This window comes from Ranitomeya variabilis, chromosome 4, assembly GCF_051348905.1.
Source record: "Ranitomeya variabilis isolate aRanVar5 chromosome 4, aRanVar5.hap1, whole genome shotgun sequence".
NCBI lineage: Eukaryota > Metazoa > Chordata > Amphibia > Anura > Dendrobatidae > Ranitomeya > Ranitomeya variabilis.
In genome coordinates this window covers 634,044,507-634,066,913 of record NC_135235.1, presented here as the reverse complement: position 1 = coordinate 634,066,913, position 22,407 = coordinate 634,044,507, and the positions used below count along the sequence as shown (strand labels likewise).

The 22,407-nt window shown below is 41.7% G+C and overlaps 1 protein-coding gene across 2 annotated transcripts in view; it reads left to right on the top strand.

The window, feature by feature from the left end:
* The window catches only part of LOC143767242 (uncharacterized), a 50,783-nt gene extending 30,250 nt beyond the window's left edge, over positions 1–20,533 (top strand). For both annotated transcript variants that reach the window (XM_077255435.1, XM_077255434.1), the window contains exon 7: positions 16,010–20,533. In XM_077255435.1, coding sequence (XP_077111550.1) covers positions 16,010–17,520 — 1,511 coding nt within the window. In that variant the 3' untranslated portion in view covers positions 17,521–20,533. The remainder of the gene's footprint in view (positions 1–16,009) is intronic.
* Positions 20,534–22,407: the final 1,874 nt, after the last annotated feature.

Genomic DNA, 22,407 nt, shown 5'->3' with positions numbered 1-22,407 from the left:
ACACAGACGTACACACACCAGCCTCCAGAGTACATGGGGCACACACAGACACGTGCACAGACCAGCCTCCGGTGTACATGGGACAGACACACACATATGCTCACACACAAAGACCAGCCACCGGAGTACATAGGGCACACGCACACACCAGCCACCAGAGTACATGGGGCACGCACACACAGACGCATGTATGCACACACGCGCAGACCAGCCACCAGAGTATATGGGGCCCGCACACAGATGCATGTATGCACACACGCACAGACACACACACACAGACCAGCCACCAGAGTACATGGGGCAGCTAGCAATCCTGTTTAGTATCGTTTAATTATCAAATGCTCCTTTGAGAGAGAGGATGTTGGCCTCAGGGGATGCCGTTTTTAAGGGTGACCATGCTGTTGTTTGGATATCAGCCCCACTTTGAGAACTCCAGTATGAAGATGTTAAAACACCTTGCTTCCCCAAGGAACTCTAGTCCACCAGGTACCTTTCCACCAGGTCATCTGCATTCTGGAGATCTCCCTGGGCAATCCAGGACTGCATTGGCCTTGGAAGGGATAGTATGAACCTGTCCATGACACCCTCAACCATCTGAGCTGGGGCGGAAGATTCTAGTTGCAACCCCTTTTGAACTGAGTGGAGGAGGTCGAATATTTGGGACCTTGGAGGTTTATCACAGTGATAGGCCCCGTGTAATAATTATATGGATACTACGGAATCTGATAGCATGGGATAAAGCCAGTCTGAGAGCAAAGTTGCAGCAAAAGGTGTATTTACTCACAAACAAATTGTAAACAGAACTAACAGATATTTCTGCAGTTGTAACGAGAGCCTCAGCTCTATATAGAAAATAGCCAACAGGATAGCAAACAAAACATAGTACAGATATTTCTGCAATAGTAACGAGGTCCTCAGCTCTATATAGAAAATCACAGCAAACTGAGTAGCGTGGCGCGACCGCTAATGTGAACCAGTCCAGCAAGGAAATTATGTGGGAGCAAACAAGACACTTGAACGAGGAAGTCCAATAAGGTTTAGTGCACACAGTATTTAAATGATGACGTCCAGCAACACTTGTTCATACGTGTGCACAGTACTTGCTAGTAGGAGTCCAATAGTTCAATAGATGATGCGTCATGTGAATGACGTCCTAGAAAAGAGAGGATGAGGGGAGAAAGAGGGAGAGCGCCATCTAAGCGTAGTAGATGAGTAGATCTTTCTTGTAGCAATAACACAGCTTGAATCTTGCTCACCTGGTGTGGTTGTGCAAAGAGGCACAACACTGGGAAAAGTTTAGTACACAAAGGAAATCCTTCCACTGGTGTGCTGCCAGTCGCAGCAGTTCCAGAGGCGAGAGGTAGCTGAACGGGGTGAGGCAGACCTGAGTAGTGAGCAGCAGAAGCAGGGAGTTAACCAGCAAACAGGCAGATGCTCAGGAGCCAGCAGCACAAAATATTCAGGCACAGGTGAACACAAGACCCGGACTTAAATAATCAGGACAGACAGGAAGTTCCATGACAGGGTGAGATCCAAGCCTCCATCTTGGATCAGGGCGAACAGACACCAGGAAAGTCCGGAATCCTTACACCCCGTGGTGCACCCGTTGTGTCCTGACAGTCGATCAGTCCTAAGCACGCGAAGATCTCCATTTTCAACTTGGTGTACTCTTTTTCACCATGCAATGCCAGTTCATAATAAGCCGTCTGCGATTCCCCCATTGGATATGGCACCAGAACCTCCGCCCACTTCTCCGGAGGTAATTTCTGCAGTTCATCCACCCTTACAAAAAAACATCAAGAACACCAACATCATCACGCTGGGTCAGTGTGACGGGGTGTACGGCAGCAAGAAGGGACAACAGGCCAAGGGATGATTCCACAGATTTATTATCAAGAACGCTGGAACAACACATGCAGATGGACTAATTGTGGACTCTGTAGATCTAACGGAACAGGTTCGGAGCACCTCCCGATAATCCTTGTGCCAGCTAACAAAACAATAGTCCACACGAGTCCAAGGGATCTCAAAACAATCCCACGAACGACGAGATATGTCTTCAGCTCAAGTCTCGCCCCGTTCGCTTCCGCAGCCACAGATGGACGTGGGGTCTTGCCTCAGCTAAGAATCCCCACTCCTTCTCCTTCCAGCATCAACTCACATCTGATCTCAAAATAAGAATGAGCTCCTGGGATCCGCCCCTGAAGGGGTAGGGGTCACACCTTCTATTCAATGGCTGAGTTTACCAGAAGATTCTATTCTGGTCGGCTCCACTTAGTCTATGTTGTATGTACATTTGACTAGCCACCTGCTGTGAGGAAGAATGGCTATTCTGCACTAGTGGTGTTTACAAAGCTTAATTACATTATAGCTTAGGGCTGCAAGTATTGGGGGAAGGAGACATTGTTACAGGTGACTCCCAGCACAAGAAAATACAATACATAAATTACAGCTAATAGAAACCAGAGAACAGTTACATACATCAAATGGCATATTATTCAAATGCAGGACAGGGCAAAAGTACATATCATGACAGTCAGGTTTTGCAAGGCTCTCTTTAAGGTCTTCCTCACGTCTGAATCAGCACCTTAACTTGAGAGAGGGCCGGTTGCTGTGCAAAGATGCGCAGGGTTCGGCGACTTCCGCTCCAATGACCTCTGGTGTGCGCGCCGATAAGGTGCTCTCCCCACTTCCTCCCTGCATATATACATATTAGTCCATATAGATCTTAAAAGAACACATTCAAAAATCTGATATAACCAAAGACCCCCCCAAGATATTATACAGGCCACTGAATGTTTAGTTCAAACATATAAAGTTTATTTATCATACATGAATTAACAATTTTACTAATTTACAAATAATTTGTCTCTCAAATCTGAGAATAGGACCCCTACATGATTAGCATATGCACTCTTAGAAAAAGAAGTGGTAAGTATAATATATAACTATCTGAGCATATTTACCTTATCAAGCACATATTTTACAAATTCCTCCCTGCATAGTCATCACTATGTACACATGGTTCCAAGCGATGACTGTGCAGGGAGGAAGTGGGGAGAGCACCTTATCGGCTCGCACGCCGGAGGTCACAGTGACTCGCCTGCGCAGAAGATCCCTGAGTGCAGTGCCCACAGAAGGGAGGATGAGGTATGTATTTCTGCCAGACTTTGAAAAATCTCTAGACTTTTTTTACGAACTGTTATTGATATGAGTAAGGGAGTTTTAGACAAGGTGACCATGTATACCGTTACAAAAATTATTTATTACATTCTATGTAAAACACCACAAAAAATTCAGTGTAGTTAAAATTTCTATAAGTCTGGAAGACCTACAGCTGATGTACGGATATACAATGGTGTAGGTTTGTCCAAAGTACTGTGACATATAAAGGCAGCAGAGCTAAACAGGATTGTATGCTTCATACTCCTACTCCTCTATTTCTATCTCCCTGTCAGGCGAGTGTGTGACAATGATCCAGGTGTACACTCCCAGTCATCCACTTGTGCTAAACTCGGCTCCAGCCTGATCAAGTTGCTGATGGTGCCATCACTGATTTACAACTTGGTGAACCCCACAAAATTTTGATAAATGGTTGTGTGTTCTCCACTGGTGATGCCATTATCTGGAATATGCCATTATTTCTTACAGAAAGGGGTGCCTGGTTTGTGCTCACATGGGTAGCATTACATGGGCACTCTTTCGCTCTCTTGACATTAAAGGGAACCTCTCAGCAGGATTGTGCACAGTAACCTACAGTGACAAGTCGGAGCCGTTATACTGAATAAAATGATACCTTTGCTGATGAGATCCATCTTGTGGTTGTTGTTTAATCTTTATTTTCAGTTTTGTGCTAATGATATGCTCGTGCTGAGGGGCGGTCTGTGGGGGGTCTCCATGTGGTGCTCTGATTAGGTATTCATAATGTAGACTGCTGACAGGTCACTGATCCCTCATTGACCTGCCCCCTAGTTTACATAACAAATATATGTAGAGATTAAACAACTCACACAAAGAGTTCATTTTGGAAGGTCTTTCCTTCATTTTAACCCCTTTCTGCCATTGGACGTACTATTCCGTCCATGTGGGGTGGGCCCTAATTCCCAAGGACGGAATAGTACGTCCAGCACGATCGGCCGCGCTCACGGGGGGAGCGCGGCCGATCGTGGCCGGGTGTCAGCTGCCTATCGCAGCTGACATCCGGCACTATGTGCCAGGAGCGGTACAGGGATCAAACATGATCGCGGTGTGCCGGCGGTACAGGGAAGCATCGCGCAGGGAGGGGGCTCCCTGTGGGCTTCCCTGAGACCCCCGGAGCAACACGATGTGATCGCGTTGCTGCGAGGGTCTCCTACCTCCTATCCCTGCAGGCCCAGGATCCAAAATGGCCGCGGGGTTGCATCCGGGTCCTGCAGGGATTACTTCCGGGTGCCGTGCAGGTGCTTGTAAGCCTACATGGCTGTAAGTGAGATCGGTGATCTGACAGAGTGCTGTGCACACTGTCAGATCACCGATCTGTAATGTCCCCCCCTGGGACAAAGTAAAAAAGTAAAAAAAAAAATTCCCACATGTGTAAAAAAAAAAAAGTAAAAAAAAAATTCCTAAATAAAGAAAAAAAATATATATATTATTCCCATAAATACATTCCTTTATCTAAATAAAAAAAATCAAACAATAAAAGTACACATATTTAGTATCGCCGCATCCGTAACGACCCCACCTATAAAACTATATCACTAGTTAACCCCTAAAGTGAACACCCTAAAAAAAAAAAAAAAAAAAAAAGAGGCAAAAAACAACGCTTTATTCTCATACCGCCAAACAAAAAGTAGAATAACCCGCGATCAAAAAGACGGATATAAATAACAATGGTACCGCTGCAAACGTCATCTTGTCCCGCAAAAAACGAGCCGCCATATAGTATCATCAGCTAAAAAATAAAAAACTTATAGAACTCAGAATAAAGTGATGCCAAAATATTTTTTTTTTCTATAAAATAGTTTTTATCGTATAAAAGCGCCAAAACATAAAAAAATTATAGAAATGAGATATCGCTGTAATCGTACTGACCCGAAGAATAAAACTGTTTTATCAATTTTACCAAACGCTGAACGATATAAACGCCTCCCCCAAAAGAAATTCATGAATAGCTGGTTTTTGGTCATTCTGCCTCACAAAAATCGGAATAAAAAGCGATCAAAAAAATCTCCCGTGCCCGAGCATGTTACCAATAAAAACGTCAACTCGTTCCGCAAAAAAACAAGACCTCACATGACTCTGTGGACTCAAATATGGAAAAATTATAGCTCTCAAAATGTGGTAATGCAAAAAATATTTTTTGCAATAAAAAGCTTCTTTCAGTGTGTGACAGCTGCCAATCATAAAAATCCGCTAAAAAACCCGCTATAAAAGTAAATCAAACCCCCCTTCATCACCCCCTTAGTTAGGGAAAAATAATAAAATTTTAAAAATGTATTTATTTCCATTTTACCATTAGGGTTAGGGTTAGGGCTAGGGTTGGGGCTAGGGTTAGGGTTAGGGTTGGGGCTAGGGTTAGGGTTGGGGTTAGGGTTGGGGCTAGGGTTGGGGCTAGGGTTGGGGTTAGGGTTGGGGCTAGGGTTAGGGTTGGGGTTAGGGTTGGGGCTAGGGTTAGGGTTGGGGCTAGGGTTGGGGCTAGGGTTGGGGCTAGGGTTAGGGTTGGGGCTAGGGTTAGAGTTAAGGCTACAGTTAGGGTTGGGGCTAAAGTTAGGGTTGGGGCTAAAGTTGGTTTGGATTACATCTACGGTTGGGAATAGGGTTGGGATTAGGGTTAGGGGTGTGTCTGGGTTAGAGGTGTGGTTAGGGTTACCGTTGGAATTAGGGTTAGGGGTGTGTTTGGATTAGGGTTTCAGTTATAATTGGGGGGTTTCCACTGTTTTTTTTTTTTTTTTTCACGGCTATGCATTATAAACTGTAGTGAAACACTTGAGGCTTCAAAACTCTCACAACACATCTAGATGAGTTGCTTATGGGGTCTACTTTCCAAAATGGTGTCACTAGTGTTTTTTTTTTACTGTTTAGGTACATTAGGCCTTTGCAAACGCAATGTGACGCCTGCAGACCATTCCATCTAAGTCTGCATTCAAAATGGTGCTCCATCCCTTCCGAGCCCTCCCATGCGCCCAAACAGTGGTTCCCCCCCACATATGGGGTATCAGCGTACTCAGGACAAATTGGACAACAACTTTTGGGGTCCAATTTCTCCTGTTACCCTCGGGAAAATACAAAACTGGGGGCTAAAAAATAATTTTTGTGGGAAAAAAATGTTTGTTTTATTTTTACGGCTCTGCATTGTAAACTTCTGTGAAGCAGTTGGTGGGTCAAAGTGCTCACTACACCTCTAGATAAGTTCCTTAGGGGGTCTACTTTCCAAAATGATGTCACTTGTGGGGGGGTTTCAATGTTTCGGCACATCAGTGGCTCTCCAAACGCAACATAGCGTCCCATCTCAATTCCTGTCAATTTTGCAGTGAAAAGTCAAACGGCGCTCCTTCCCTTCCGAGCTCTCCCATTCGCCCAAACAGTGGTTTGCCCCCACATATGGGGAATCAGCGTACTCAGGACAAATTGTACAACAACTTTTGGGGTCCAATTTCTTCTCTTACCCTTGGGAAAATAAAAAATTGGGGGTGAAAAAATAATTTTTGTGAAAAAATATGATTTTTTATTTTTACGGTTCTGCATTATAAACTTCTGTGAAGCAGTTGGTGGGTCAAAGTGCTCACTACACCTCTAGATAAGTTCCTTAGGGGGTCTACTTTCCAAAATGGTGTCACTTGTCGGGGGTTTCAATGTTTAGGCACATTAGTGGCTCTCCAAACGCAACATGGCGTCCCACCTCAATTCCTGTCAATTTTGCATTGAAAAGTCAAACGGCGCTCCTTCCCTTCCGAGCTCTCCCATGCGCCCAAACAGTGGTTTACCCCCACATATGGGGTATCAGCGTACTCAGGACAAATTTTACAACAACTTTTGGGGTCCAATTTCTATTCTTACCCTTGGGAAACTAAGAAATTGGGGGCAAAAAAAGTTTATTTTGGTGAAAAAAATATGATTTTTTATTTTTACGGTTCTGCATTATAAACTTTTGTGAAGCACTTGGTGAGTCAAAGTGCTCACCACACCTCTAGATAAACTCCTTAGGGGGTCTACTTTCCAAAATGGTGTCACTTGTTGGGGGTTTCAATGTTTAGGCATATCAGGGGCTCTCCAAACGCAACATGGCGTCCCATCTCAATTCCAGTCACTTTTGCATTGAAAAGTCAAATGGCGCTCCTTCGCTTCCGAGCTCTGTCATGCGCCCAAACAGTGGTTTACCCCCACATATGGGGTATCGGCGTACTCAGAACAATTTGTACAACATCTTTTGGGGTCCATTTTCTCCTGTTACCCTTGGTAAAATAAAACAAATTGGAGCTGAAGTAAATTTTGTGTGAAAAAAAAGTTAAATGCTCATTTTTATTTAAACATTCCAAAAATTCCTGTGAAACACCTGAAGGGTTAATAAACTTCTTGAATGTGGTTTTGAGCACCTTGAGGGGTGCAGTTTTTAGAATGGTGTCACACTTGGGTATTTTCTATCATATAGACCCCTCAAAATGACTTCAAATGAGATGTGGTCCCTAAAAAAAAATGGTGTTGTGAAAATGAGAAATTGCTGGTCAAATTTTAACCCTTATAACTCCCTAACAAAAAAAAAATGAGGTTCCAAAATTGTGCTGATGTAAAGTAGACATGTGGGAAATGTTACTTATTCAGTATTTTGTGTGACATATCACTGTGATTTAATTGCATAAAAATTCAAAGTTGGAAAATTGCGAAATTTTCACAATTTTCGCCAAATTTCCGTTTTTTTCACAAATAAACGCAGGTAATATCAAAGAAATGTTACCACTATCATGAAGTACAATATGTCACGAGAAAACAATGTCAGAATCACCGGGATCCGTTGAAGCGTTCCAGAGTTATAACCTCATAAAGGGACAGTGGTCAGAATTGTAAAAATTGGCCCGGTCCATAACGTGCAAACCACCCTTGGGGGTGAAGGGGTTAAAGAATATTTTTTTTATGTTTTTAAAAGAATTTTATCATCAAATCAATGGCACAGCTATGGGGTCAAAGGTCGCACCAACCTATGCAAACCTTTTTATGGGTATTTTTGATGATCTCTATATAGCCAAAGAACCCTACAAAAAAGCATTATCCTGCATAAAACATATATAGACGATGTGTTCATTATTTGGGACAATTCCTAGGCCAATGTGGAGGTTTTCATTAATGAACTTAATTCAAATAATTGGGGTCTTTCCCTTACACCAAAGATAAATTCACAATCCATAGAATTTTTGGATCTATGTATTTTTATTGCTGACAACCGTGTGTGTACAAAAAACTTTTTCAAAAAGGTGGATACAAACCGTTACATCCACTTCAGGAGTGGGCTTTACGCCAAATGGCTGTCCAATATACCCCAAAATCAATTCAGGAGAATCAGGAGGAATTGCACTTTAGAATCAGATTTTTTTACACCAAGCAGATATTTTTGTACACATAAATCAGAGTGGTGTCACAGAAAATAGTTAATAAACAACATTTCCCACATGTCTACTTTGCATCAGCATAATTTTGGAAACATAATTTTTTTGTCAGGACGTTATAAGGTTTAAATTTGACCAGCGATTTCTAATTTTTCTAACAAATTTACAAAATCATTTTTTTAGAGACCATCTCACATTTGAAGTGTGTTTCGGGTGTCAATATAACAGAAAATACCCAAAAGTGAGACCATTCTAAAAACTGCACATGTCAAGGTGCACAAAACCACATTCAAGAAGTTTATTAATCCTTCAGGTACTTCACGAGGACTAAAGCAATGTGGAAGGAAAAAATGAACATTTTACTTTTCTCCCCAAAAATTACTTTGGAACCATTTTTTTTATTTTCTCAAGGGTATCGGAAGAAAATGGACCACAAAATTTGTTTTGCAATTTCTATTGAGTATGGCGATATACCATATGTGGGGAAAAGCCACTGTTTGGGGGCATGGCAGGGCTCAGAAGGGTGAGAGCACCATTTGACTTTTTAAACGCAATATTGGTTTGAATTATTGGTAGTGACGTCACGTTTGGAAACCCCTTCATGTACCTAAACAGTGGAAACCCCAATTCTAACTCCAACCCTAACCCCAACACACCCCTAACCCTAATCCCAACTACAACCCTAACTTAGCCCAACTCACTTTAGCCTAACCCTAACTTTAGCCCAACCCTAACCCTAAGTTTAGTCCAACTCACTTTAGCCCATCCCTAACCCTAACTTTAGCCCAACTTTACCCTAAAGGAAAAATGGAAATAAATACATTTTTTGTAATTTTATTATTTTTACCTAACTAAGGGGGTTTGTGTTGTGAATTCTGCTCTTGGGCTCCCTCCGGTGGTTATAAGTGGTAGCGCTGCTGTCTTTGGATCGTAGCATTCATCAGGTGTCCACTTAGTGCAATTCTGACTGGGCTATTTAGTCTTGTTTGACCCTTTAGTCAGTGCCAGTTGTCCATTGTTCCTGGAGGATTCACATCCTTGCCTGGTCTCTCCTGCTTTGCTGTTCATGTCAACAAAGATAAGTTCTGGCTTGGTTTTTGCAATCCACATGCTGTGGGCCTTATAGTTCAGTGCATTTCCATGTTTCGTCTTGTCCAGCTTTGTCTGTGTAAGGATTTATTCAGCCAAGCTGGTATCTCTGGAGATGCAGATATACCCTCCATATCTTTAGTTAGATATTGAGATTTTGTATTTTCTGTGGTGGATATTTTCTAGTGTTTTAATACTGACCGCATAGTACTCTGTCCTATCCTTTCTATTTAGCTAGAGTGGCCTCCTGTGCTAAATCCTGATTTCAGTCTGCGTATGTTATTTCCCTCTCCTTTCACAGTCAATATTCGTGGGGGGCTGTCTATCCTTTGGGGATTTTCTCTGAGGCAAGATAGTTTTCCCGTTTCTATCTCTAGGGGTATTTAGTCCTCCGGCTGTGTCGAGGTGTCTAGGGAGTGTCAGGTACATCCCACGGCTACTTCTAGTTGCGGTGTTAAGTTCAGGGTCTGTGGTCAGTACAGGTACCACCTTCTCCAGAGTATGTCCCATGCTGCTCCTAGGCCACCAGATCATAACAGGTTCCCTGATGAAACCGTGTGCCTTCTTTTCTCGAAAGTTTTCGCCTGCGGAACGCAATTATGATGTCGGCAATCGGGAGTTGTTGGCTATGAAGTGGGCATTTGAGGAGTGGCGACATTGGCTTGAGGGGGCCAAGCATCGTATTGTGGTCTTGACCGATCATAAGAATCTGATTTACCTCGAGTCTGCCAAACGGCTGAATCCTAGATAGGCTCGATGGTCCCTGTTTTTCTCCCGTTTTGATTTTGTGGTCTCGTATCTTCCGGGTTCTAAGAATGTTAAGGCTGATGCCCTCTCTAGGAGCTTTTTGCCTGATTCTCCTGGGGTCCTTGAGCCGGTCGGCATTCTGAAGGAAGGGGTGATTCTTTCTGCCATTTCCCCTGATTTACGACGGGTTCTTCAGGAATTTCAGGCTGATAAACCTGACCGCTGTCCAGTGGGGAAATTGTTTGTTCCTGATAGATGGACTAGTAAAGTGATTTCTGAGGTTCATTATTCTGTGTTGGCTGTCCATCCTGGGATTTTTGGTACCAGAGATTTGGTTGGTAGGTCCTTTTGGTGGCTTTCTTTGTCACGGGATGTGCGTTCTTTTGTGCAGTCATGTGGGACTTGTGCGCGGGCCAAGCCTTGCTGTTCCCGCGCTAGTGTTTTGCTTTTGCCTTTGCAGGTCCCTGAGAGGCCTTGGACGCATATTTCTATGGATTTTATTTCAGATCTTCCGGTTTCCCAGAGGATGTCGGTTATCTGGGTGGTTTGTGACCGGTTTTCTAAGATGGTTCATTTGGTACCTTTGCCTAAATTGCCTTCCTCTTCTGATTTGGTTCCGTTGTTTTTTCAGCATGTGGTTCGTTTGCATGGCATTCCGGAGAATATTGTGTCCGATAGAGGTTCCCAGTTTGTTTCTAGGTTTTGGCGGGCCTTTTGTGCTAGGCTGGGCATTGATTTGTCTTTTTCTTCCGCATTTCATCCTCAGACAAATGGCCAAATCGAGCGAACTAATCAGACTTTGGAAACTTATTTGAGATGCTTTGTGTCTGCTGATCAGGATGATTGGGTGGCTTTCTTGCCATTGGCCGAGTTTGCCCTTAATAATCGGGCTAGTTCTGCTACCTTGGTTTCACCCTTCTTTTGTAATTTTGGTTTTCATCCTCGTTTTTCTTCAGGGCAGGTTGAGCCTTCTGATTGTCCTGGTGTGGATTCTGTGGTTGACAGGTTGCAGCAAATTTGGGCTCATGTAGTGGACAATTTGGTGTTGTCTCAGGAGGAGGCTCAGCGTTTTGCTAACAGTCGTCGGTGTGTTGGTTCCCGGCTTCTGGTTGGGGATTTGGTCTGGTTGTCTTCCCGTCATGTTCCTATGAAGGTTTCTTCCCCGAAGTTCAAGCCTCGGTTTATTGGTCCTTATTGGATTTCTGAGATTATCAATCCAGTGTCTTTTCGTTTGGCCCTTCCAGCCTCTTTTTCCATCCATAATGTTTTCCATAGATCTTTGTTGCGGAAATATGTGGTGCCCGTTGTTCCCTCTGTTGATCCTCCTGCCCCGGTGTTGATTGATGGGGAGTTGGAGTATGTGGTTGAGAAGATTTTGGATTCTCGTTTTTCGAGGCGGAAGCTTCAGTATCTTGTCAAATGGAAGGGTTATGGCCAGGAGGATAATTCTTGGGTTGTTGCCTCCGATGTTCATGCTGCCAATTTGGTTCGTGCCTTTCATTTGGCTCGTCCTGATCGGCCTGGGGGCTCTGGTAAGGGTTCGGTGACCCCTCCTCAAGGGGGGGTACTGTTGTGAATTCTGCTCTTGGGCTCCCTCCGGTGGTTATAAGTGGTAGCGCTGCTGTCTTTGGATCGTAGCATTCATCAGGTGTGTCCACTTAGTGCAATTCTGAGTGGACTATTTAGTCTTGTTTGACCCTTTAGTCAGTGCCAGTTGTCCATTGTTCCTGAAGTTTATTAATCCTTCAGGTGCTTCACGAGGACTAAATCAATGTGGAAGGACAAAATGAACATTTTACTTTTCTCCCAAAAAATTACTTTGGAACCATTTTTTTAATTTTCTCAAGGGTATCAGAAGAAAATGGACCACAAAATTTGTTTTGCAATTTCTATTGAGTATGGCGATATACCATATGTGGGGAAAAGCCACTGTTTGGGGGCATGGCAGGGCTCAGAAGGGTGAGAGCACCATTTGACTTTTTACACGCAAAATTGGTTTGAATTATTGGTAGTGACATGTCACGTTTGGAAACCCCCTCATGTACCTAAACAGTGGAAACCCCAATTCTAACTCCAACCCTAACCCCAACACACCCCTAACCCTAATCCCAACTACAACCCTAACTTAGCCCAACTCACTTTAGTCTAACCCTAACTTTAGCCCAACCCTAACCCTAAGTTTAGTCCAACTCACTTTAGCCCAACCCTAACCTTAACTTTAGCCCATCCCTAACCCTAACTTTAGCCCAACTTTACCCTAAAGGAAAAATGGAAATAAATACATTTTTTGTAATTTTATTATTTTTACCTAACTAAGGGGGTTTGTGTTGTGAATTCTGCTCTTGGGCTCCCTCCGGTGGTTATAAGTGGTAGCGCTGCTGTCTTTGGATCGTAGCATTCATCAGGTGTGTCCACTTAGTGCAATTCTGACTGGGCTATTTAGTCTTGCTTGACCCTTTAGTCAGTGCCAGTTGTCCATTGTTCCTGGAGGATTCACATCCTTGCCTGGTCTCTCCTGCTTTGCTGTTCATGTCAACAAAGATAAGTTCTGGCTTGGTTTTTGCAGTCCACATGCTGTGGGCCTTATAGTTCAGTGCATTTCCATGTTTTGTCTTGTCCAGCTTTGTCTGTGTAAGGATTTATTCAGCCAAGCTGGTATCTCTGGAGATGCAGATATACCCTCCATATCTTTAGTTAGATATGGAGATTTTGTATTTTTTGTGGTGGATATTTTCTAGTGTTTTAATACTGACCGCATAGTACTCTAGCTAAATAGAAAGGATAGGACAGAGTGGCCTCCTGTGCTAAATCCTGATTTCAGTCTGCGTATGTTATTTCCCTCTCCTCTCACAGTCAATATTCGTGGGGGGCTGTCTATCCTTTGGGGATTTTCTCTGAGGCAAGATAGTTTTCCCGTTTCTATCTCTAGGGGTATTTAGTCCTCCGGCTGTGTCGAGGTGTCTAGGGAGTGTCGGGTACATCCCACGGCTACTTCTAGTTGCGGTGTTAAGTTCAGGGTCTGCGGTCAGTACAGGTACCACCTTCTCCAGAGTACGTCCCATGCTGCTCCTAGGCCACCAGATCATAACAGGTTTGATTTACTATTTTTCATTTTGATCACTGTTTCTGTCACAGTGATCAAAATGGACCAATAGGAAACATTTCCTATTGTTGCCGGGTGCCGGACGGTAGATCTCGGTGGGCACACCGCATGCGCTCGCCATTTTCTCCCGGAAGACGCCGGAGGGATGCAAGGACTCTGGAGGTACCGGAGTGGGATTGGGGGACCCTATTTCTCTCTCTTCTCCGATCACATCAGAGGAGAAATTAAATGGAAAATCTGACTTTTTTTTTGTTGTCGCCATAAAAACTGACCCAAATCATGTTCTCTAGGGTCTCAGCTACCCCCGGTAGCTGAGTCCCCGGAGAAATTCCGTCTCTGGGGGGCTATACACATTTCTCAGCGCCATTAAAAAGCGGTGCTGAGGCAAAAATATCCCTAACTGCCGCCGTTAAAAGGCGTATCGGCGGACTTTAAGGGATTAAGATATTTTCATTTTGCAGGTTCCCAATGATTTTTATTTTTAACTAGCTGAAGAGCCTGGCATTGCCTGGGCATAGTAAATATCTGTGGTTGGTTATAGCACCTCACTTCTCTTATTTTCCCATCACGCCTCTCATTTTCCCCCCTCACATCTTTCATTTTCCTCCTCACATCTCTCATTTTCTCCCTTACACCTCTCATTTTCCCCCTCACTCCTCTTATTTTCCCCCTCACTCCTCTCATTCCACCTAACACTTGTCATTTCGACCTCACATCTGTCATTTTCCGATCACTCCACTATTTTCCCTCATTCCTCTCATTTTGCACTCACACCTTTTCATTTTCACCTCACACCCCTCATTTTCACCTCAGTATATACATGTTTGTCATCTCCCTTATATATAGTATACACCTGTACGTCATCTCCTGTATATAGTATATACCTGTGTGCCATCTCTCCTGTAAATAGTATATACCTGCTGTATGTCATCTCCTCCTGTATATTGTATATACCTATGTGTCATCTCCTCCTGTATATAGTATATACTTGTATGTCATCTCTTCTGTATATATTATATACCTGTATGTCATCTCCTCCTATATATAGTATATACCTGTATGTCATCTCCTGTATATAGTATATACCCGTATGTCATCTCCCCTGTATATAGTATATACCTGCTGTATGTCATCTCCTCCTCTATATACCTATGTGTCATCTCCTCTTTTATTTAGTATATTACCTGTATGTCATCTCCTCCTGTATATAGTATATACGTGTGTCATCTCCTCCTGTAAGTCATCTCCCCTGTATATAGTATATACCTGTGTGTCATCTGCTCCTGTATATAGTATATACCTGTGTGTCATCTCCTCCTGTATATAGTATGTACCTGTATGTCATCTCCTTCTATATATAGTATATACCTGTGTGTCATCTCTTCCTGTATATAGTATATACGTGTGTCATCTGCTCCTGTATGTAGTTTATATCTGTGTCATCTCCTCCTGTATATAGTATATACGTGTGTCATCTCCCCTGTATATACCAGTGTGTCATCTCCTCCTGTATATAGTATATACCTGTGTGTCATCTCCCTTGTATATAGTATATAGGTGTGTCATCTCCTCCTGTATATAGTATATACCTGTATGTCATCTCCTCCTGTATATAGTATATATCTGTGTCATCTCCTGCTGTATTAGACCTCGTTCACACGTTATTTGCTCAGTATTTTTACCTCAGTATTTGTAAGCCAAATTGGCAGCCTGATAAATCCCCAGCCAACAGGAAGCCCTCCCCCCTGGCAGTATATATTAGCTCACACATACACATAATAGACAGGTCATGTGACTGACAGCTGCCGTATTTCTGTTATGGTACAGTTGTTGCTCTTGTAGTTTGTCTGCTTATTAATCAGATTTTTATTTTTGAAGGATAATACCAGATGTGTGTGTGTTTTAGGGCGAGTTTCATGTGTCAAGTTGTGTGTTGTGTGGCGACATGCATGTAGCGACTTTTGTGAGATGAGTTTTGTGTGGCGACATGCGTGTAGCAACTTTTTGTGTGTCGAGTTGCATGTGACAGGTTAGTGTAGCAAGTAGTGTGCAGAAACTTGATCTCCTTTCTTGTATCCACTGTTTAGTTACATTAATAAAAATATATACAAAACCTTACTTTTTTTCTGTAAAGCCATGACTTGTGTACACGATCAATTTCCTCCAATGTGCTTGTACCTGTCAGGGAATGTATGAGAAGGAGTCTCTTAATAAAACTGATTACAGATATCTTTTACGAGTATTTTCTGAATGTGTAACTGGAACAGATTCATGACAGACACAGGGAATCATGACCTGAAAAGTGGCTATAATAGAGTAGTGAACATTTGTAAGCACATAACCTGGTGGCCTAACACTGTGATCTCAGTCCCGCTTTGTGGTCTATTGTCCAGTTTGCACAGACATGTTATAAAGGATATAATAGTATAAATAGTATTATAATTCCGATTCCATGTTTCTAAAAAAAGCTTAAAATAATTTTTATTCTTGGCAGGTGACTTTACTAGGAGCACTGAAGGACGTCTGATATTCTCTGATTTGTCAGCAGATATCATATTTCATATGACTCCTGATACTTATGAAGAACATGTCATTATACCAGATACACCTCAAGATGTTATCAGAAAAAATCTGTCACCTGATCCTTTTCAACAGGTCCTTGTTTCTGCTTCATCAAAGACAAATATGCAAAAGAAAAGTAACAAAAGGGCTCTTGATCATGAAACAGCTTACAAAGGGAAGAAACCATTTTCATGTTCAGAATGTGGGAAACGTTTTACAATGAAATCGCATTGCGATAGACATCTGCTAATACACACAGGGGAGAAGCCATTTTTATGTTCAGAATGTGGAAAACGTTTTACACGCAGATCATGTCTTGTAAAACATCAGATGGTACACACAGGGGAGAATCCATTTCCATGTTCAGAATGTGGGAAAGGTTTTACAAAGAAATCACATCTTGATAGACATCTGCTAATACACACAGGGGAGAAGTCGTTTTTATGTTCAGAATGTGGAAAATGTTTTACATACAGATCATGTCTTGTAGAACATCAGATGGTACACACAGGGGAGAAACCATTTCCATGTTCAGAATGTGGGAAAGGTTTTACAAAGAAATCACATCTTGATAGACATCTGCTAATACACACAGGGGAGAAGCCATTTTCATGTTCAGAATGTGGAAAATGTTTTACAGAGAAATCAAGTCTTGTTAGACATCAGATATTACACACAGGGGAGAAGCCATTTTCATGTTCAGAATGTGGGAAATGTTTTACAGAGAAAACATGTTTTGTTAGACATCAGAGAATCCACACAGGGGAGAAGCTATTTTCATGTTCAGAGTGTGAGAAATGTTTTAATCTGAAAGCTAGTCTTGTTGCACATCTTAAAACTCACACAGGGGAGAAGCCATTTTCATGTTCAGAATGTGGCAAACGATATAGTGATAAATCCACACTTTCAAAACATCGGAGAATTCACACAGGGGAAAAGCCATTTTCTTGTTCAGAATGCGGGAAAAGTTTTACACAAAAATCAAATTTTATGATGCATCAGAGAATTCACACAGGGGAGAAACCATTTGCTTGTTCAGAATGTGAGAAATGTTTCATTGAGAAATCCAGTCTGGTTGTACATCAGAGAATTCACACAGGGGAGAAACCATTTTCATGTTCAGAATGTGAGAAATGTTTTATTGAGAAATCCAGTCTGGTTGTACATCAGAGAATTCACACAGGGCAGAAACCATTTTCATGTTCAGAATGTGGGCAATATTTCAGTATTAAATCAGAACTTGCTAGACACCAGAGAATTCACACAGGGGAGAAGCCATATTCATGTTCAGAATGTGGGAAATGTTTTACAACGAAATCCGGTCTTGTTAAACATCAGAAAATACATACAGGGGAGAAGCCATTTTCATGTTCAGAATGTGGGAAATGTTTTAATCGAAAAACAAATCTTGTTACGCATCTAAAAACTCACACAGGAAAGTAGCCTTTTTCTTTTTTTTTTTTAAACTGAAAGGTTTTTTTATTTTGTAGCAGCATAATATAACAATAAACAGAAAATCAAAGTCTGGAAGAGGAAGAAGAGAAAAAAAGCGATATATGGACCTCATTACATAAAGAACCAAAGCATATGAATAGAGAGGGATAATCATGGTACAAATAGCATGAAATTAATGTTGTATATGGATAAGCAAGATGCTTCAAAGATGAGAAGAAAAATAAAAGTCAAAGGGATCCATGGGTATTTATCCCTTAATAGAGTAGATAGGGTTACAATCAGGGTGTAAGGATGTCAACTGGCTGGAAGGCATTCGGGAATTAGATTCTCGTTTTTGCATTTAGATAAAAAAAAGTCGCACAAATGGATAGCAAGTTTCTTAAGAAGTGGTTTTATTTCCATAAAGATGCGGTTCATTCTAGTATCCTCCATTTTGATAATAAAGTTATCCAAATGGAAGGTATTCGACAATTTGTTGGTCTATGGGAGTGCAAAGAAGAGACAAACTTTAAGGCACTTTAGCCTAGTTTGGTAGAATGGAAAATAGGGAAAGGTTTCCCAGTGAAACCATTTAGTAGGAGTTGAAATAGTCTTCTTGTGTTTGAGCTTTTCCATAGCATGGGTCCTAGCCATCTCTACGACCCATTCTTCTAAAGATTGGGGGGGTACTGATTTCCATTGAAGTGGTATTATTGTTTTAGCTAAAGTAGATGCCTTTTAATAGTGGTTTTCTTATACACCTGTTTGGGCATAGAAAACATGTATAACAGTGTAGCCTCTGGTGTCCTAGGTGCTGATACGCCTGTCAACTCCTTAATAACTCTTATGACTTCATCCTAGAAAGTTTCTAGAAGCTGGCAAGACCACTTTAAATGTGACATCATCTTCCCATGCACCCTGCAATGCCAACATAGACTAGATACCTCGGGGAACTATTTATGCAAAGCATTGGGGACTCGCTACCACCTTGAAACAATTTTATAGCTTGTATATTGTAATTTACTGGCCTTACCGATTTGTAGGAGAGGAAAAAGCATTTGTCCCACTGATACTTCTTAAATGTGCTTAGGAGCACAGTTTCTCAAGCCTGGCAAAATGGAGGAAGGTTTTCCAGATCTGGGTCTGTCAACAATTTTTATATATCAGAGATGGCATGCGGAGGGCATAGAGTGGTGACACACAAAATTTCCAAAGGGATTAAATAGCAGACAGATTCTGAATGACTGTCCAATGAAGAGTAAATATGTTGAGGTTGTATGTATTCAAAATTATGATGTAGCCTCTGAGGACAGTCACATACGAAAGTAGAAAGGGGCAAGAGAATACCAAATGGAGCTACTTGGTGCATATGTAAAGACATCTTTTTTGAGCTGGCTAGAAAGGAATTTGCGGAAGCGTCAAGTGGAAACCTATAGTGATCAGTTATAGGCATCAATAGTCCCCTCCGATCAACCAAAACATCTTTCTCACTTGGTGTATATATTGTCTTCAGTGTCTGCCTGATGCTGTATGATACTGAAATATTATTAAGCAACATGAGGGGCAAGTCCATGAAAAAGAGGATGCCAACACCAAGCGAATATTGTGTGCAATGCAGGCGCAAAGTATTGACTTAATGCAATGCAACAATTCAAGGATCGCTGCATGGGCTGATGCTAGATAATATCAATGGCAGTCAGGATAACCGACACCAGTATGATTTTTGGACAAGATATTTGATTGCAAACAAAACAACTAAAACAGCTTTAAATTTTAACCCCAAAAAAGGAATGTACAGTATATACACCGAGATGGATTGCAGCAGGTATACAGTAGCAGGCTAGGTTGATTGTTATCTTAAGAACATTGACTTTGCCATACAAGGAAAATTCTCTCCAATTCCAGGAATTAAGATGCAACTCCAACCGGGAGAAAGATATTTGAACATTGAGAGAAAATAGCCTTTAGATTGGTGGTGAGGGAACATCAATGCACAGATAGTTGATATTGCTCCTTGGGGGCCATTTAGAATGGAAGTTGGACACCAGAGTGTTCACTTACTGTTGATGTAGAAAGACATTTAAGGCCTCAGATTCGTTAATATTAATGTTGAATTGTGACCATTTCTCAAACTGCATCAATTCAATCAGAGAGGGGCCAGATATGTGGATTGCTAATATAAATTTGTATGAAAAAGTGATTGCCCCTTCCTGATTTCTTATTTTATTTTTGTCACACTTAAATGTTTCAGATCAGCAAACAAATTTAAATGCTAGGTAAATATAACACAAGTAAACACAAAATGTAGTTTTTAAATGAAGTTCTTTATTTTTAAGGGAAAAAGAAGTCCAAACCTACAGGGTCCTGTTTGAAAAAATGATTGCCCCCTAAACCCAATAACTGGTTGGGCCACCCTTAGCAGTAACAACTGCAATCAAGTGATTGCGATAACTGGCAATGAGTCTTGTACAAAGCTCTGGAGGAATTTAGCTCCATTCATGTTTGCAGAATTGTTGTAATTCAGCCATATTGGAGGGTTTTGGAGCTTTAACCGCTTTTTTAAGGTCATGACACAGCACCTCAATCAGATTTAGGTCAGGAATTTGACTAGCTACTCCAAAGTCTTAATTTTTTTTTTAAAGCCATTCAGAGCTAGACTTGTTGGTGTGTTTTGGATCATTATCCTGCTGCATAACCCAAGTACATTTCAGCTTGAGGTCATGAACTGATGGCCGGACATTTTCCTTCAGGATTTTTTGGTAGACAGCAGAATTCATGGTTCTATTCTCCACACAGCTAACATAGAAAAAACTCAGAAAATATACATACAATGAGATACGGCCTTCCCAAAACCCTGTCTGATGACAAATGCACACTTAGCAGGATGCAGCAGGCCTCTACTGATAAAGGCTAGGAGCGGCACAGGTGCAAACTACTTGATAAAAACAACCACCCCCACCCTCCAAACATTGCAGGGGTTGACTGCCTAGTAGAAAAAATGCACATTGATATAACTCACATAGGACGCCAGTCACACTGATATCAATGTGCATTTTTTCTACTAAGCAGTCAACCCCTGCAATGTTTGGAGGGTTGGGGTGGTTGTTTTTATCAAGTAGTTTGCACCTGTGCCGCTCCTAGCCTTTATCAGTGGAGGCCTGCTGCATCCTGCTAAGTGTGCATTTGTCATCAGACAGGGTTTTGGGAAGGCTGGATCTCATTGTATGTATTTTTTCTATTCTCCACAGCAAGACTTCCAGGTCCTGAAGCAGCAAAACTGCCCCAGACCATCACAATACCACCATCATATTTTACTGTTGGTATGATGTTCCTTTTCTGATATGCTGTGTTACTTCTACGCCAGTTTTAATGGGACATACATCTTCCAAAAATTTCAACTTTTGTCTTGTCAGTCCACAGAGTAGTCTCCCACAAGTCTTTCGGATCATCAAGATGTTTTCTGGTGATAAGCCTTTATGTTATTATTTCTCAGCAGTGGTTTTAATCTTGGACTTCTGCCATGCAGTTCATTTTTGTCCAGTCTCTTTCTTTTGGTGGAGTCATGAACACTGACCTTAACTGAGGCAGATCTCAGATACTTTATCATTTGTTCCAAAATTTCCATGGGATGATGTCTAGCTTTTGAGGATCTTTTAGTCTACTTCACTTTGTCAGGCCGGTTTTATTAAAGGTCCTCTCTAAGTGCTTTCTTGATTGAGAACAGGTGTGGCAGTAATCAGCCCTGTGTGACTAGGGAATTTAAACTCCGCTTCCCAAAGATGTGATAAACCACAGTTAATTTATGTTTTAAGGGTAGGGGGGGCAATCACTTTTCCACACAGGGTCCTTTAGGTTTGGATTTCTTTTTCGCTTAATTCCCTTCAATTAAAAACTGCATTTTGTGTTTACTTGTGTTATCTTTGTTTAATATTTACATTTTTTCGGTGATGTGAAACATTTTAAGTGTGACAAACATGCTAAACAATAGGAAATAAGGAAGGAGGGAAACACTTTTTTCACACAACTGTAGATTAGGAGATCATCAGCAAATGATGCACATTTGTATTCTCTCCTTGCAGTCTTTAGTTCACATGTATTAGGGATGGTGCGTATGGCTGTCAAGAGACTTTCCATAATTGGTATATAGAGTAAGATCACAGGCTCCATATTGGCCACATGATTTGCTGACATTAGCGGTTTGTCACTGGATGAGACCAGATAAGAAGCAAAGAGTTATCTGGATAGATTCCCTGATCATTTACAGTAGGGTCTCACACTGCCTGATATCAGATCATGTGGATCAGAGAAGTGCAGGATAACCCATTTTCAAACTTGTTACCAATCATTACTAGAAATATACTTATAAAACTTTGTTTTTAACTATATTCATTTATTTAACTGTTAAAGTTTTGCCTTCAACCTGTGGAATTGAGGGAGAGCTGGTATTTATATCAATACTGAATAAAATATTCCATAGTATGGTTGATAGATGATGATTCAGAATGTAAATCAAATTTCTCTTAATAGTTTTAGCAGCAAAAATAAAGGACACATTTTTGACTCAGAGAGCTGATATCACAGGTGCTAATTCAAATTGACACCCGAGCATTTTATAAGGTGCTCCATCCCTATTCTTTTTGTGCGTACTAAGAATATTATATGTAGGGAGCAAATAGTGCAGCTACCGGGGGGAAGGGGACAGTGGGTGTGGTCGCCCCGGGACACATGCGTCCGCCTGGAGCTATGGTACCCTTAACTATATTAGCATGCATAGCATGCGGCTCCCTGTCCCTGTGCTCAGATGTATTCATGTCCTGCAGTGGAGTGATGAGGTTGCACACTGCTGACTTTATCACTCTGGGAGAGGAGGGCGCATGGAGGACAATATGGAGAAGT